The sequence below is a fragment of the Electrophorus electricus genome, chromosome 17 (genome assembly GCF_013358815.1).
Source record: "Electrophorus electricus isolate fEleEle1 chromosome 17, fEleEle1.pri, whole genome shotgun sequence".
In the NCBI taxonomy this organism is placed as follows: domain Eukaryota; kingdom Metazoa; phylum Chordata; class Actinopteri; order Gymnotiformes; family Gymnotidae; genus Electrophorus; species Electrophorus electricus.
Window position 1 is genome coordinate 16,529,914 of NC_049551.1, and position 15,999 is coordinate 16,545,912.

General features: G+C 49.3%; 1 protein-coding gene and 1 long non-coding RNA gene across 4 annotated transcripts; one reads left to right on the top strand and one right to left on the bottom strand.

Moving 5' to 3' along the window:
* Nucleotides 1-564: 564 nt before the first annotated feature.
* On the bottom strand, nt 565-15,971 carry naa25 (N-alpha-acetyltransferase 25, NatB auxiliary subunit). Of its 2 annotated transcripts, none has more exons than XM_035535837.1 (24): nt 15,902-15,971; nt 11,656-11,741; nt 11,351-11,489; nt 10,879-10,997; nt 10,692-10,766; nt 10,478-10,585; nt 10,319-10,397; nt 10,041-10,152; nt 8,956-9,045; nt 8,090-8,262; nt 7,893-8,005; nt 7,397-7,604; nt 5,818-5,907; nt 5,355-5,535; nt 5,166-5,265; nt 4,928-5,079; nt 4,610-4,735; nt 3,996-4,266; nt 3,755-3,881; nt 3,610-3,675; nt 3,385-3,482; nt 2,864-2,974; nt 2,618-2,764; nt 565-2,443 (listed from the first exon to the last, which is right to left on the bottom strand). In XM_035535837.1, exons 1-24 carry the CDS (start codon nt 15,957-15,959, stop codon nt 2,321-2,323), a joined length of 2,952 nt encoding a protein of 983 aa, XP_035391730.1. In that variant the 5' UTR covers nt 15,960-15,971; the 3' UTR covers nt 565-2,320. The 2 variants fall into 2 exon arrangements, with proteins under 2 accessions (XP_035391730.1, XP_026888078.2); XM_027032277.2 differs by having other exon boundaries at nt 3,755-3,884.
* Nucleotides 2,958-7,463, top strand: LOC113591671. 2 transcript variants are annotated; one of them, XR_003412224.2, is made up of 3 exons: nt 2,958-3,151; nt 3,353-3,452; nt 7,389-7,463. It is a non-coding gene; the product is annotated as an uncharacterized LOC113591671 (long non-coding RNA). The 2 variants fall into 2 exon arrangements; XR_003412223.2 differs by having other exon boundaries at nt 7,360-7,415.
* Nucleotides 15,972-15,999: the final 28 nt, after the last annotated feature.

Consider the following 15,999-nt stretch of genomic DNA (forward strand, 5'->3'; position numbering starts at 1 on the left):
TTGGCATAAGCAAAGGGTAATGATTAATATTATTTTTGTGTCGTCTTTTACCATTTATGTCCACACGTATCATGCAGTTGCCAGTTCAAGCTCCACCACTGCCAAGTTACCACTGTTGGCCCCTGAGCAAGACCCTTAGCCCTCAATTGCTCAAGTTGTATTCAATCATAATTGTGAGTCGCTTTGGATAAAAGTGTCAGATAAATGCCATAAATGTAAATATCTGGCTATGCTCAACAAATATTTGGTCTCACTGAACTTAAAAATGTAATTAAACTAGTCCTCATACAGGGTACCTTGAATATATTTCCTGGTAGGAGGTCCTTCTTCAAATCAGAATTTATTAACTGGGCAACCTGAGACGATCTCTTAGGAATATCACTCTATTCTATCAATCTTTTCCACTTGTGGTTTTAGAAGTTTGTTGAATTAAATACTTGACTTTTCAGGCGCAGGTCAGTCGTAAAGTCGTTTTTCTTCAGAGGATCCCAAAAATGATTCTTGTATTTCTAGAGCTGGGGGCCCAAGGCCCCTGTATTGATGCTTAAATGAAGGTTCAAATTATGCCATAAGATTATGTATTTATTATACTTAAGTATTACATTCTAAAACTTTGCATTGCTTGTTTTGACATGGCAACTGTACACAATCATTTTTGGTACATTTACATTTTATTAAAAAACATCCTTTCACATTCCAGTGTTTTTATTTTATTTTCAATTTTCCTAACAAAAGAAAGTAGAGAGAGATGACAGATTGTCAGCACCTCAGTACAAGCTCTTCAGTCCAGACGTTGCCTACTGGAGTTTCAGTTGGAGAGCTTCAAATGTCAAACATCAGAACTCATTCGCATCACCCATCCTCTCTCCTCTCATCAGATTAAAATAAAAAATGACAAAGAAGAAATTGACCCCTTTACCCAAAACAACTCTAAGCAGAGCAAAGCTATAGCCTGTGGAACACTCCCCCCACACTATAAATATGAAATGTCATTTTTTTCTAATGAAACATGTAAACAGTTAAGCCTGATGTTGTAATCCCCTTGTTAAATGAGGGGGGGGAACCTACTTCAGATGTTTGTACTTGTGATGCTGCTTTTGTTTTGATATACTTCTTTGTGTATTAAAAATCATCCTCACAATTTTAGGGACCTCAGTGCAATTTACATATTTTCCCTAAACAGTATAAACAGTAAACGTTTTTTTTGTTGTTTTTTTTAAAAAAAGTGTTCGGCCCCTTTTTAAACAACTGAAACTCGTAATGCAGTACAACAGACGCCCCTGGTCGAGTCAGACAGGAGCCTCCACTTTGACCATCCAGATTTTCAATAACGTGAGCATGTAACTGGACGTTATTTCACTGTCCGACACTACGAAAGTGTTTCTCACTGTGAATAATGGACCACGCAGGTGGTTTCCTGCAGCTGAAAACAAACCGCAGGTACGAAAGCTACATCTTGCAGTATACACGGCCCTTGCGTTACGAGGTCTTTATGTATTCCATAATGTCAGTGCCCTACATAAGCTCACCTCATAGTAACGAGGACAAAAAAAAAAAAGATCAATGCTAATGGAAAATTTCTTTTCTGTAGCAATGTTCACTCCCCTCCGCAAAGGCCACTGTTAACGCCGCGTGAAGCGACGGTGAGACGGGGCGGTCCTGTGAGGCCTGGGAGGGTGGGGGGGACCGCTCTACGGCCACACCCAGGACGGCTGCGTCGATGCCCGCAGGGGTCATGGGGCTCGGTGGGAAAAAGCTGTGTCAGCGGAACCGAAGAACGAGCGCTAGACGAACGAACGCGTTTGAGGAGAAGCTACCGAGAGGGCCAGCTCGTGCTAGGTAGTAACAGGGAGGCCACAACAACTACAAGGACAAAGCAGAATTCACTTTAATTCTGGAAACTTCGGCGCGGATATTCGTAGATCTTCACACTATGTACAATAATTTATAGAGTAGCTCTTGTAAAATTGCTTATTTGCTTGCCCGTTTAGTTCACCAGGAAGAGGATGACGCGTGTATTCACTGGATTGGTGGCTCAGAGTGGCGTCATTGGCTGTGCGGAAGCAGTCGAGTTGTGGGAGTGGCTGTCTGTGTGTGTGTGTGTGTGTGTGTGTGTGTGTGTGTGTGTGTGTGTGTGTGTGTGTTCAAGATATGAAAGAGCAAGGAGTAGGAAAATAAATGACTGGACCATTCTGAAGCACAGAAAGAAAAAGAGTGAGTGTGTAAGAGAGTGAGTGTGTAAGAGAGTGAGTGTGTTTCGGGGAGCACTGAGGAGATGTGGACTGTGGGTTGTGTGGGTGGTGCTGATCACAGCCATGGTTCAGATCTTCAGGGATTTTAGCGTGTCGGCTCTTTTGCGCAGCAGATCTCCGACCTCCTGCAGTGAGCGCAGGTAACTGCTCTGCACTTTGTCCATGGCGGCCTTTATGAAGGTCCTCTCATCCTGCTCAAACACAAACATTATGTCAAAACATCCGACCTCAATGTCTGAGACAGGTCAGCACACTCAAAACACACAAGAAAACGTGTCTTCTGCAATATCGGCATCACAAATGGCAATATTGCGATAACGACTAAGCAACAATATATCGTGCATCCCTCAAGTGATGGCGCTAACCTCAGCCTGTGGGAGCCCCTCAAGAGATAGGGCCTCAAGCTTCAGCGCCGTCAGGCTGCTCTCCTGGTCCTGGATCTGCTCCACTGCCTGGCTGAGAAGGGTCTGCAGGCTGGCAGTAAACTCCTGGAATCCAGAGAGCACCACTGGCTGGGGAGGGAGAGAGAGGGAGAGAGAACCCAAGTTTCACCCAGCTATGGCCCCTCTTGACCGCGTGCAGCGATCCCAAACCAACCAGCTCGTACTTACTGTCACTGTACTGGTTTCCTTTTTCTTCTTTTTCTTCTTCTGCAAACTGGACTTTAGCGGTCGGAGCGTGCCGCTGCAGTGACTGGACACCCACAAGACCACACAGACGGTCTGGTTCAAGACATCAAGTGAGGTATTAACACAGGGCAAATATAGGGACCGGTTCTGGATATCGGAAATACCCTTTCGAGTGGCTCGGTGGAGGACGTCCAGGGCAAAACCAGCACAGCACTTCAGTAAAAGATTCACGCAGGGTTGGACTTGTTCTTGGATAAAAGGACTTATTTGGTAATTTTCCTGTTTTTTTAATCATTTTTCTCTCTACTTTACTTTCTCGTTTTATTTGTTAAAACACTTGTTTACACACTATATGCTAGTTTTAGAAAGGTGTCATATAGGTATAATGCGTTATTACTATTTCACTGATTAAAATCAGTGTCATCTACATCTAGTTAAAGTAAGCATGAATACATTATGTCTATAATGCAGCTCGTCTAGAGGATCTGGCATAACAAGCTCACCTCGACAAAGAAGACGAGGTTTTCTAGCAGAGAGGGCTGCGCCCTGCATCGGCCATCCGTCACTTCCAGTAAGTCACCTTTACATTTATTTAGCATATCTGGTACAGGAGAGAGGCAGGAGATCACTCAGTATACCTTACAGATCACATAGGAAACGTAATACAACATGATAGTTCAGAGACGTGCAGGTATGTTTACAACAAAAACATCAACAGCGCGACCCACCTTGAAGTTGTACTGTTAATGATTTGAAGAGATTTGCTATTTGGGCCTGAAGCTCTGCTGACTGATCTAAAACAAAGAGAGACGTGTGTATGAGCCGTAGGAGGGGGGCCACGCTGAGTGGGCGCGTGTTGTGACTCCAGCGTACCCAGGCCGGAGGTCTCCAGCTCCTGGACATGCAGGGGCAGCTGCAGGGCGACCAGCTGGCACTGGCATGACCCGTTGGCCAGAGCCTGGGGCAGGCGCGTGGGGGGCGGGCCCAGGAACGGGTACTGCTGCTGGGGTCACACACACACACACACACACACAGTCATCACCCCATGGTCACCAGAAGAGTAAACCAACATCGCCTGTCTGAGGCGAGTGGTGTGCATGGTGCCGTCACTCACGTGTGCGTGCTTGTCGGTGAACTGTGCCGCCTGGCCGAGCGTGCGCTCCAGCTGTCCCAGCAGCGGCTGCATGTCGGCGGGTTTGGACGCCACCCCGTTCTCTGCACTCTTCTCTGCGTTGCGCTGCGCATGGGGCGTGGCCGGGGGTGGGGCCTGCGGCGAGTGGCACAGGCCCGAGAGGCAGCCGGCCAGCCGGAGCGTGAGGGAGCGCAGGCGGAGCCACAGAGACTCCTCCTCCAGAGAAAGCTGCCGGTGCTCCTTGCTCAGCTGCCTGTGGCCATGTCCACACAGGTGCCCATTAGCACTCCGGCTTCCCACGGACATTCAAACCACAGATGTGGGCGAGGAACTAGAGTTCCGGTCTAAACCTCACATCCGTCTCTCTAACCACATTATGTTTGTCAGCGTAAGTAACCAACATCAGATCAAGTCATGGCACGATCACAGTGGCATAATTACGGAATGACATTTGGTTGGGACCTGGGAAAACTCCAAACACTGCTGTCAGATGCAGGTGGAACAAGTGTTGGCAGCCGTACAGGTAAATGCACTGTGGAGTGTGTGTGTGTGTGTGTGTGTGTGTGTGTGCGAGGATCAAGAAAACAATACTGTACTGGACTTTCGGGTTCCAGCTGACAAACACGTCGAGATCACGGTTGTCCCGCAAGCTGTCCCAGGGGATGTCGTCTTCTTCGGGACACAAGGACATGTTCTTCACACTTTCTTCTAACGTGGACGATCTGAACACAAGACAAAACACATCACACTTCTCGTTCCAAAAGCAGTGGGCAGATGGAAACAATGACGTTTAAAGAGCCAAGATGACAAAGTTAGAGTGTCAAGATGACAAACGTGGACAACGTTGAACTCAAGTTCGGCGCGGGCAACACGTGAGGGCAGGTCTGAAGATGTCTCGGGCAAAGAGCGCTCACATGTCAGCGTCCAGGTAGAGGTCCAGCAGCATCCGCTCTGTGCGCACCTGGGCAAAGTGCAGCGAGTTATTCAGGCGGTTCCTAAAGGCGATGAACTCGGGGATCTTCTCAAACGCGCCGTACTTGTATGCCTGAATGATGTATTCTGAGGTCTGCAAACAGAGCAACAGAGCCAAGTCAGGAGAGTAGCCCAGCAGGAGCACGGCCGGGTGCGGCAGAGCATGGTGCGCACACTTACATCTTTCTGGTTTGAGTGAAAAAACCTGAGGGAGAAGTTACACGCCTGGGAGGCAGCAGCAAACTGGCCCAAGGACTCGGCATAGCGGGTCAGTAAGTATCTGTGAACACAGGACAAATGGTAGCAACTTCACACGGCGGCGGGCGTGGGCGGGGCTGTGTGGCCAGGGGGCGGGGCCGGGGGGCTCACCCTATGGTGTCATGCTGAACATGCTTGGCGTCCAGGCTGGAGTAAAGGTCCACCACGGGCTCGAAAGCGCCCAGGCGACAGAAGAGGAGCAGGAGGAGCAGCTTGATCTGGGCGTTGGATGGGCTGTGTGCCAGGCCTTCCTCCAGGAGACCCAGACACTGCCACAGCACGTGCTCCTTACCTGTGTCCGAGTTACGCATGATGGCAAGGAGAAAAACACATGCGTGAGCCTGCATCCTCTCGCCGGGGTTCACAAGTCTGACTCCAGGTCAGTTTTATAACATGCAATGAATAGGCACAATACCGTAGGCCGCAGATCGGAGAAAGATCGGATGATTCTACCAATCAGAGAGTGTTTGTCAAAACGACTCACTCTACCATGTTACCACTATGTCACCCAGCCTCTGCAAGAACAAATCCCTAATACAACGCTTGCGGCATGCCGCGGGGTCACGGAGCTCACCCGTCTCTATCCACAGGTCAATGTAGACGTGGGCAGCCATGAGGCAGTACATGTCGGAGAACTGCAGCTCAGTCTTTAGACAGGATGTCCCTGTGGACGGAGAGGAGAGGAAGGGAACGGTGATTAGAGGGACGACCAACTCACACGTCTGGAAGGGACATAAGGCACGTAGAATCGGCAGACAGTGAAGTGGGCGGAGAAAGAGCACGAGAGAGAGAGAAACTGAAATAATCAGCTGCAACATACTGGAGATTCTGAAAGCCAGTGGAGAAGTTACCAGCAGCTGAAGATGTCTGCAGCCCAACTACACGTCTATATATCTATACACACACACACACACACACACACACACACACACACTTATTAGGTACACCTTGCTACTACTGGGTTGGACCCCTTATGCTTTCAGAACTGCCCTAATTCTTCATGGCAGATTCAACCTGGTGCAGGACACGTTCCTCAGAGATGTTGGTGCATATTGGCATGAGAACGCTACACAGGTGCTGGAGGTTTGTCTCCTGCACATCCATGACGCGAATCTCCCGTCCCACCATGTCCCAGAGGCACTCTACTGGACTGGGATCTGGTGACAATGAAGGCCATCTGAGTTCAGTGAACTCATTGTCATGTTCAAGCAAAGAGTTTGAGATGATCCGAGCTTTGGTGACATGGTACGTTATCCTGCTGAAAGTAGCCATCAGAACATGGGGACACTGTGGTCATGGTCAGCAGCAATACTCAGGTAGGCCGTGGTGTTTAAACAATACTTAGTTGGTATTAAGGGGCCCAAAGTGTGCCAAGAAAATCTCCCCAACACCATCACCAGTCTGAACCGTTGATTCAAGGCAGGATGGATCCATGTTTTTATGTTGCTTACGCTACATTCCGACCCTACCAGCCAAAAGTCTCAGAACAGATCATGTTTTTCCAGTCTTCTATCATGCAGTTTTGTTGAGCCTATGTGAATTGTAGCCTCAGTTGTCTGTTCTTGGCTGACGTTTTTTTTTTTACCCGGTGTGGTCTTCTGATGCTGCTGCCCATCCGTTTCAAGGCCCGACGCGTTTGTGTTCAGAGATGCTCTTCTGTACACCTCGGTTGTAACGAGTGGTTGAGTTACTGTTGCCTTTCTATCAGCTACGTTCAAAGTCACTTAAAGTCACCATCCTGGTGCTGGTTTGAGCTTTAACGGGTCATCTTGACCATGTCTACATGGTTGCTGAGCACCGAGTTGCTGCCAGGTGACTGACTGATTAGATGAGTTACATTTTAGATATTTGTGTACCTAATAAAGTGGTCACCGAGTGTCTCACACACACACACACACACACACACACACACCTGGACCTGTCAGAAACATCCTATTTCTCTGTAAATCAACCTACCTACCTATACATGTGTTAACAATAAAAATGTCATGACTGCTACTACCATCATCATCCCTATTATTATCATCATTTTAATAAACATATAAATCATATAAATATCATATAAGACACTTTACTTAATTAAACATCTTGTTTGGAAATATTTATTGTCTTTTAGATCAAATGGGTCTTCTGTGTTCCATGCAGCGTCTCACCGAATTGCAGGCCGTGACGGTAGTGTGCCCTGAGCTCATGGATAAGGGCCAGTTTGCCGTCGGTGCTGAGCGCGTGCTGTAAGCCCAGGCAGCGGCTGAGCTGAGCCGCGCCCAGGTGCCTCTGGAGGGCGCGGGTGTCGCCCGGCAGTGCCACGCCATCCTCGCCCACTGGCCCCAGCGGCACGGCCTCCGTCAGCCTGTTAACGAACTGAGGCCACGCGTATGGCTGTTAGAGAGTAAATCCCTCCACCCCTGGGGCTCGTTCAGCACCCTGGGGCCGCCCGGGCGACTCCGAGGGACCTTACAGAGCTACAAAACAAATGCCGCATCACATCTGTTTACTTGTGCTGCGCTATAACTAAGCAGGACGGTGACAGCATGTAGAAAGCGTACCTCAGGGGTTGTTTAGGTGTTATTAAAAAGAGAAGCACCCAAAAAATCAGTAATCAGGTGTGTGTGTGTGTGGGGGGGTGTATTTCTCAGAAACTGCAGCTACCTGGACATAATGGTCCGGCGAAAGGAGGTGTAGAAACACCTTCAAGTCCGTGAAGCAACATGGCTTGTCTCCAAATTTCACAAAGTACTGGAACATCAGCTCGAGAGGTTCTCCTACAGACAGCATCACAGAGCTCCAGTGAGCATCCTCCCGCCAGTGACGCTGCCGTAACGACTCCCCACCCCCCCGCCGCCTACCCAGCTGTTGCTCGTCAGGGGAGCCCCTCTGACGCAGGCGGCTGATCAGCTCCAGGCGGGCCAGGTAGGGGCCCCGCAGGGGCCGCGTCTCCTTCACCTCCTCGGACGCTAGCCGCTCCTCCACAAAGCCGATGGCCTGGGCCACGGAGCAGTGCACCTCGCCCTCGGCGGAGCTGCAGCAGACGGGGCCGGCGGGACAGACAAGAAGAGAGCGACACGTGAGCCTCGGATGACCACCAAACAACTAAGACTAAACCAGCGGTGGTGACTAGGACTGATCAGGACACAGGTTATTCACGGTGTTTCATTACCGCCGCTCCTAACCCGTGTAATGATGTGCAAATACTACATTTACACGAAAACACAAGTTAGTGATGGATTACTCGTTTTATTTAATTTACATGTGCCGTCACCACATTCTGACCCTCTTAAAAGAGCTGATCTAAAGTAACGGATCTCGCTGTGTCTGGACGACACCGCGGTGTTTGTAACGCTCACTGATCTCGCTGTGTCTGGACGACACCGCGGTGTTTGTAACGCTCACTGATCTCGCTGTGTCTGGACGACACCGCGGTGTTGTAACGCTCACTGATCTCGCTGTGTCTGGACGACACCGCGGTGTTTGTAACGCTCACTGATCTCGCTGTGTCTGGACGACACCGCGGTGTTTGTAACGCTCACTGATCTCGCTGTGTCTGGACGACACCGCGGTGTTTGTAACGCTCACTGATCTCGCTGTGTCTGGACGACACCGCTGGTGTTTGTAACGCTCACTGATCTCGCTGTGTCTGGACGACACCGCGGTGTTTGTAACGCTCACTGATCTCGCTGTGTCTGGACGACACCGCTGTGTTTGTAACACTTACTGATTGCCTTCTTCAGGTGGTGTCCAGCTCTGGTCAATGAGGTTGAATAAGGAATCAAAATATGATAAGTAGAACTGCCAGTCATCAGGGCTGAGGAGTTGGGAGAAAAAGGCAGAAAGTTGAGAAAAGAGGAGACTTTATTGATCCCCGTCAGCGGAAAATCGAGTGCTACCGCAGCACAGAAGAAAGAATGAGTAAATACACAAGACATAAACATCAATCACACAGATATAAAAATACCTCCCCACACACACACACACACACACACACAATATGCCCCTTGCGATTGAAGTTGACAGGAGAGAGATATCTTGTTAAAAGCAATGAATAATGGCTGCAGAGGTCTACAGAACCACAGTGTTCCAGTGAGCTGCTGTTCTCATGTCTGGTGTAAAGGAAAGGTCACCTGAGACTAGAGTTCCACCAAAAGGTTTTCTTTGGAATTGAAAATAATGGAATCTGGTTGCGGTGAATTGCCAATAAAATGAATGAAAAAGGAGAACAAAGAGCTGCAGCTCAACACTGGTCATTACGATGGGAGCTGCTCTACCCTGCAAACCAGCCCAGACCCCATGTCTCGCTCTCCTGACCCCATGTCTCGCTCTCCTGACCCCGGGGTCTCGCTCTCCTGACCCCATGTCTCGCTCTCCTGACCCTGTGGTCTCGCTCTCCTGACCCCATGTCTCGCTCTCCTGACCCCATGTCTCGCTCTCCTGACCCCGTTGTCTCGCTCTCCTGACCCCGGGGTCTCGCTCTCCTGACCCCGGGGTCTCGCTCTCCTGACCTCGTGGTCTCGCTCTCCTGACCCCATGTCTCGCTCTCCTGACCCCGTTGTCTCGCTCTCCTGACCCCATGTCTCGCTCTCCTGACCCTGTGGTCTCTCACTCCTGACCCTATGGTCTCTCACTCCTGACCCTGTGGTCTCGCTCTCCTGACCCCGTCGTCTCTCTCTCCTGACCCCGTCGTCTCTCTCTCCTGACCCTGTGGTCTCTCTCTCCTGACCCTGTGGTCTCTCTCTCCTGACCCTGTGCAGTCTCCTTTCCCGCACAGCTGGGGCAACAGACCCGTCGTGTGAGCACACTTACTTCTTCAGCAGCAGTTTTCGGGACAGGGCGTTGCACTCGGGCCACTGCTCCAGTCGACCGTACAGAAACATGCACTTGTTTTCCCGGCTTTGCAGCTCACTAGTGAGCTTCTCTAGAGAAGTAGAGAAAACACACACACACACATACACACATGCGCGCACACACACACGCAAATCATTTCTGCTTTGGACCAATTCTCAAGGTAAAATTCAATCATTCATTTCCAGTAAGTGCGGAGGAGGGTGTGGTTCTGGGTTTGGTCTGGGCTGCCCCCTCACCTCCGAGCTGTCCCCGCACGACCTCCAGCGCCTCCGCATATTTCCCCAGACGCTCCAGAATCATAAAATACAGCTGCACCTGGAAAGAACCACAAGCTCGTTATTCCCGCCCAACGTCGGGAGGACGTCGTTATTCCCATGCGAGCATCAGCGTCTCACTTCTGCCTCAGCCTCGATCTTCTCCTCTTTGACCATCTTCTCCACCATACGCTCAGCAAGAGGCAGAAACATGGTGTGGGAGAGCTTCTCGTCCTGCGCGGAGATGGCCTGAAACCGGACGTCGGAATTCTTTAGAGCAGCTAGTCATGGCTGCTGCCAGCCAGAATGAAACTGTGCTAGGTACAAATTTTTAAAAAATGGAATGTTCACATACCTGCATCACTAAACTCATCACTGACCAGAAGTAGTATGGGTTTTTAGGAACAATCTTATAGAGGGCCATCCCAGCCTAATGTAGAGAGAGAGAGAGAGAGAGAGAGAGAGAGAGAGAGAGGGAGAGCTCAATTATGAACGGCCTGTTGTTGACGGCTAAATGCAGTGCAGGTCCAAGACCAGCCAACCTGTTGCATTTTCTTGTACTCCCCGACACGGGCGTAAGCCATGAAGAGATGGGAGTGGTACTCCTCACTGGTCGGAACCTTCCGGACTGCGGCTTCATACAGCTTAGTCACCAACTCCGCTACGGACAGGAAGAACGCAAACACCTGAGCCGCTTTACCACAGAAAAAAGAGGAAACTCGCGTGTGCTGCATCTACGAGGAACAACAACATAATGTTTAAGTGCCAAAGTAACCGGAGTCACGCGGTAGGCGTGCACACTGTATTCTCGTGGCCCTTTCGTAGTGGTATTTTATCCTCTTCGTACACTCTAAGAGACTCTCCTGACATAAATCCATGCAGTCACGTTTTTCAACAGAAACAGGACGATCTCCAACCACGACGGATTAACCGCTCGCCATCACGATGCACGCGGCAACGGCAAGATCCAGGCACACGAGCACGTGAACATGGGGCCCGTGCGGATTCACTCACGTCGATGCATCTCCCGGTACAGGATGGTGAGAGCCTGCAGGGAGTTGTCGTCAGTGGGCTCCAGGCCAGCCACCTCCTGGGCGAGGGTGAAGGCTTCGTCCTGCTTGCCTGTGCGCTGCAGACCAATAGCCTTCAGGACCTGCGCACCATAGACAGCACATCCAGCTTCATGAGGTACACCACTGTATTAGCATCACGCTAAGCAGGAGAAAGTGATGAGGGCTTTGCAGATGAGATGAAGAATCTGATATGTGGGCTGTTCTGAGGGACGTTTATAACGTGATGCCGCCTTCAGTCTCGCCCACCTTGGCACAGTGAAGATCCCTGTGTTTCTTCAGAAGTTTTTCGGCCTGCTGGATTGCCATCTTGTTATTGCCATTGTCAAGGTAATCTGGGAGAGGGAAGAAAATTTGTCCAATTTGAATTATGATCTTCAACCATTATGACAGCTTTATAACACCCAACACACTCCCAACACACCCCAAACATACACCCGACATAGACCACACACACACACCCCAACACAGCCCACACAAACACCCAACATAGACCACCATAGTGTTGGTGAGGGTCAGTCCTGTTTTGATACAAGAGCAGAGCTGAAACCACCCCCTCACTTCTTACAGTGACAGACACACCCACATCCACACACTCCCCCACACACCCAAAGGCTTGTGCTGAAAGAGTGCGAAAGAGTATGACAGACAGGTGGCTGCCAAAATTAACCAGAGCAAACAAAGACGTTTTACAAATGACAATTCTTTGGTCTCTCAGCAGCCTTTGCAGCCAAGCAAGAGACGTCCTTCCCATCGTACATCTAGGGATGTCCCTCTGGTCGCAGAGCATAATGCCATGGCAGTGGACTGACTAATGTAGCTCCTTAATTGAAGAACTACTTTGTATACAAAAAAAACAAAAAAAAAACTTGCAAGCTGATAAAAGCTCACAACAAAACAGAAATCAATATGACCACATCAGTCAGAAACTCTCCGCACCAGTGCCAGTATGGGCATCAACCCAATACCAGCAACGCTGTATCCAGTGAGTCCATTGTCACATTGACGTCAGCTGTGAAGCTAAGCGAGGCTCTTATCCACACTGGTCCACTGGTTTCATGTGGAGCTGGCTCTTATCCACACTGGTCCATTGGTTTCACATGGAGCTGGCGCTTATCCACACTGGTCCACTGGTTTCACGTGGAGCTGGCGCTTATCCACACTGGTCCATTGGTTTCACATGGAGCTGGCGCTTATCCACACTGGTCCACTGGTTTCACGTGGAGCTGGCGCTTATCCACACTGGTCCACTGGGTTGATCGTACAGTAGCACAAACACATTTCATCCCAGAGCATGCAGACGTGCAGGACCCTGGGTGCAGGACCCAGGCATCTTGCGCGGTCTCCTTCACACCGCGATGCAGCAGTGTTTAGTCATTTAGCCGACGTTCCCTCCCCTGCTCCCAGTCTACTGGGCTAAATTAGGTTTGGAATTACAACCAGCCACCTGTCTCGCCCCCACACAGCTAAGCACCTGTCATCCTGTTAGCCTCGCTGACATTACTGACTCCACTAGGGCCGCACAATATATCATTTGTTAATAATCACCGCAATATTAGCCTTCGCAACGCTGATATCACAGGTTGCAATAAACAAACAAGCCCTCTGACTAATGCAACGTCCCCGACGAGTGTTCTGCGAGTGTTTAAATGAGCTCGCTTTGCCGTACTATGATTAGGTGACATCTCTCTGTACTGGGCCCATTCCTACTGGAACCTAAAGCCCTGTATGTTTCCACCCTCATGCCTTGGCTCCAACTCACTTCACCAAGTTCTTGTTGACCCATGCTTGTGGGAGGCGGTACGTAGAACGCATCAGTAACTCCGCTCGCTTGTTTAAGACTCCGGCACGGCCGTTGAGGCCATTTACAAGCAAACGTGTGCAGCGAAGGAATCATGGCTGTGCGTGTCTGTAACCGCTGCCTTGCACAGAGCTCTGCGGAACAGTTATGACTCAGGAGTGAGGGATGTCCCAGCACAGGCTTTCACAGTTCGTACTGGCTCCTGTTAGCGTATTATTATTATTATTATTATTATTATTATTATTATTAATAATAAGTTATTATTAATTAATTATTATTAGAATAATAACTGTTATTCTTGAGTGATACTTGACTTGTAATCAGAAAGTTGCCAGTTCAAGCCCCACCACTGCCAGGTTGCCACTTTTGGGCCCCTAAGCAAGACCCTTAGCCCTCAATTACTCAAGTTGTACTCAGTCATAATTGTAAGTTGCTTTGGATAAATGTGTCAGCTAAATGCCATAAATGTAAATGTAATATAGGCTGTATATTTAGGCCTCTTGGACATATACACCTTCTCTTTGGGCATGACGCAGACAGCCCGTCCACTGCCAGTTATAAATTCTCGCTGAACAGGAAACAGGAATATACCACAGTAAGAAGGTATAGCGTTGTTCATTAACCACCATGCATTTACTCACAGTTCAGTTTTAACTATCTGTGAGCCAATCCCGGTGAGTCAACTAACGATCAAACACAAGGGAAGGGTGAAAACCTAAGGGCCAATCAGACACCATGGGCCTGTGTATGAGAACCCTGCTGACACCGTCTAACCCTGCAGCAGGGATCCTCTTTCAGTGTCCTGCCACTATAGGACAGGTGTGTTTGGGAAGGGTGGCTCCTCCTACTCTGGGTCCACAAAATATCTCAAACGCCAATGGACATAAAAGATACTGCCATTTTACTACTGGTTCACACCTTAAAAATCCACAACCCCCCACCCCCAAATGGTCCTGCTCTGAGGTTTCAGTATAGGCGATCCTGTTACCTGGCAACACTTACACCCCACCACACCCTACCATTCTGCTGAGTCTCAGCACTTTACAGGGTTGGCAGTCGCATTTACCTCAGACCTTATTCAGAAGCACACAGTCCTGGATGACATCCAGAGGTACCATGGGTATAGTACACACTAGACAGCCTGTGTGCGTGTGTGTGTGTGTGTGTATACCTATGTTTCCTCCTTCCCTCTGAGGAGGAGTCACTCCTTAGTATATCTCTGAAGAGCGTAAACTCACGTCACCGACTAAAAGTTATTGCTTGGGCTTCTAATTGCTGGACAAAAAAACTCTGTTCTCTCGTCAGCCAAACTGGTACGGTACGCATCCAGATGCAGTCAAAATGCTGTCTCATTCAGTCTGCTCACTACCACCATACAGCACGACATTTAACCTTTCTCCATTATGGCCACAGGTCACGGCCCCATCTGCATCCTGGCAGAAACCCGCCTGCTTGCTTAAGAATGCAAAACACTCTTCCCAGAGGTCTTTGTCTCCTGGGTTCCACAGGAGTGTGTGTCCCATGTACAGTGCCCACCCAAGCTAATATAAATGTGTGTTAACACAGTCTTTCCCTGGTCGTTCAGTTGGCCAGATTGAGTAAAATACCACCAAATCCTCATTACTCATGACCTTGGTCTGGCATTTGTTCAGTGCTGAAGTGCTCCACTTGCTGAAAGTATACATGTATGAATAATGGAAGAGAAATGTGACAATTGAAATTAGACTATATACTGAGATGGCTGTGACTCCGAATCTCTGAGAATATTGAAAACCAGCAACATGACGCAAGATCAGACGTTACATGCACAACGTGCACTTTACGACTATTTTGTGTCTGTAGCCTGTGTGTTGGCTAAAGAACAGAGAAGAAACAAACTGGAAGTTTGAGACAACCCTACGTCTCAGAAGATCCCGAGTGGTATACAGTCAGTACAACACAGACAACAGAACACAGCCTAAAGACAAAATCAAATCAAATGGAGATTTGTGATGAGAGAAGTTCATTTAGGAAGCTAAAGTTCCCTGCAGACAAATGGCGACTTGTAAAAGGCTTTCACGGTCCAGTTATTCGGGATAAAGTTTAGTTTAATATGCAGCGACATGCAGAGAACGTTTAATAGCTTGCTGACATGCCACTGACAGATATTCTCCTTCATGGCAGTTTGGACACCCAGTCAGCTACTTTGCTGCGTCTCCTGGTTCCTCTGTCTGCTCACCATCTCTGATATTCAGGCATTTAAACACATTCATATACAACAAACGCAGAAATGGACGGCCGAGTGCCAGGAACTGCAGCCTGTGCCTGCTGCATGAGGGATGCACAGCCTGCTTAGCTCCGCAGCTAACAGTCACCAGCCAAGCTAGCGAGCCAGAAAATACATCTACCCGTTTTAGGAGACTTCTATCACTCGAACGCGCAAACAATAAAAGCCAGAACATTTTCAGTGTTAATGGTCAGAGGGCTGACACCCGGAGAACCGAGCGAGCGGACTGTTATCAGGACAGCGTCCGCCCAGGTGCCCTGTCACTCGGTACCGCAGGCTACGCGAGTCCGCGGTCGCGTCCTGAGGGCCTTGCCGGTGGCGGCGTCGTTTATCCGCGGTCGGACCGATTTCATCTTATACAGCTCAAGCTAGACGAGATCGATACATGACGAGAAAGACGTGTTACACGGACAACGGGTAATTCGTACCGTAAATAGGTCTCAGTCTTCTGTCGTTAGGGTCTTGCACATGGCCCCTTGCCGCCATGTTGGAGGTTACCAGGATTAATAACGGCGCATGCGCACTT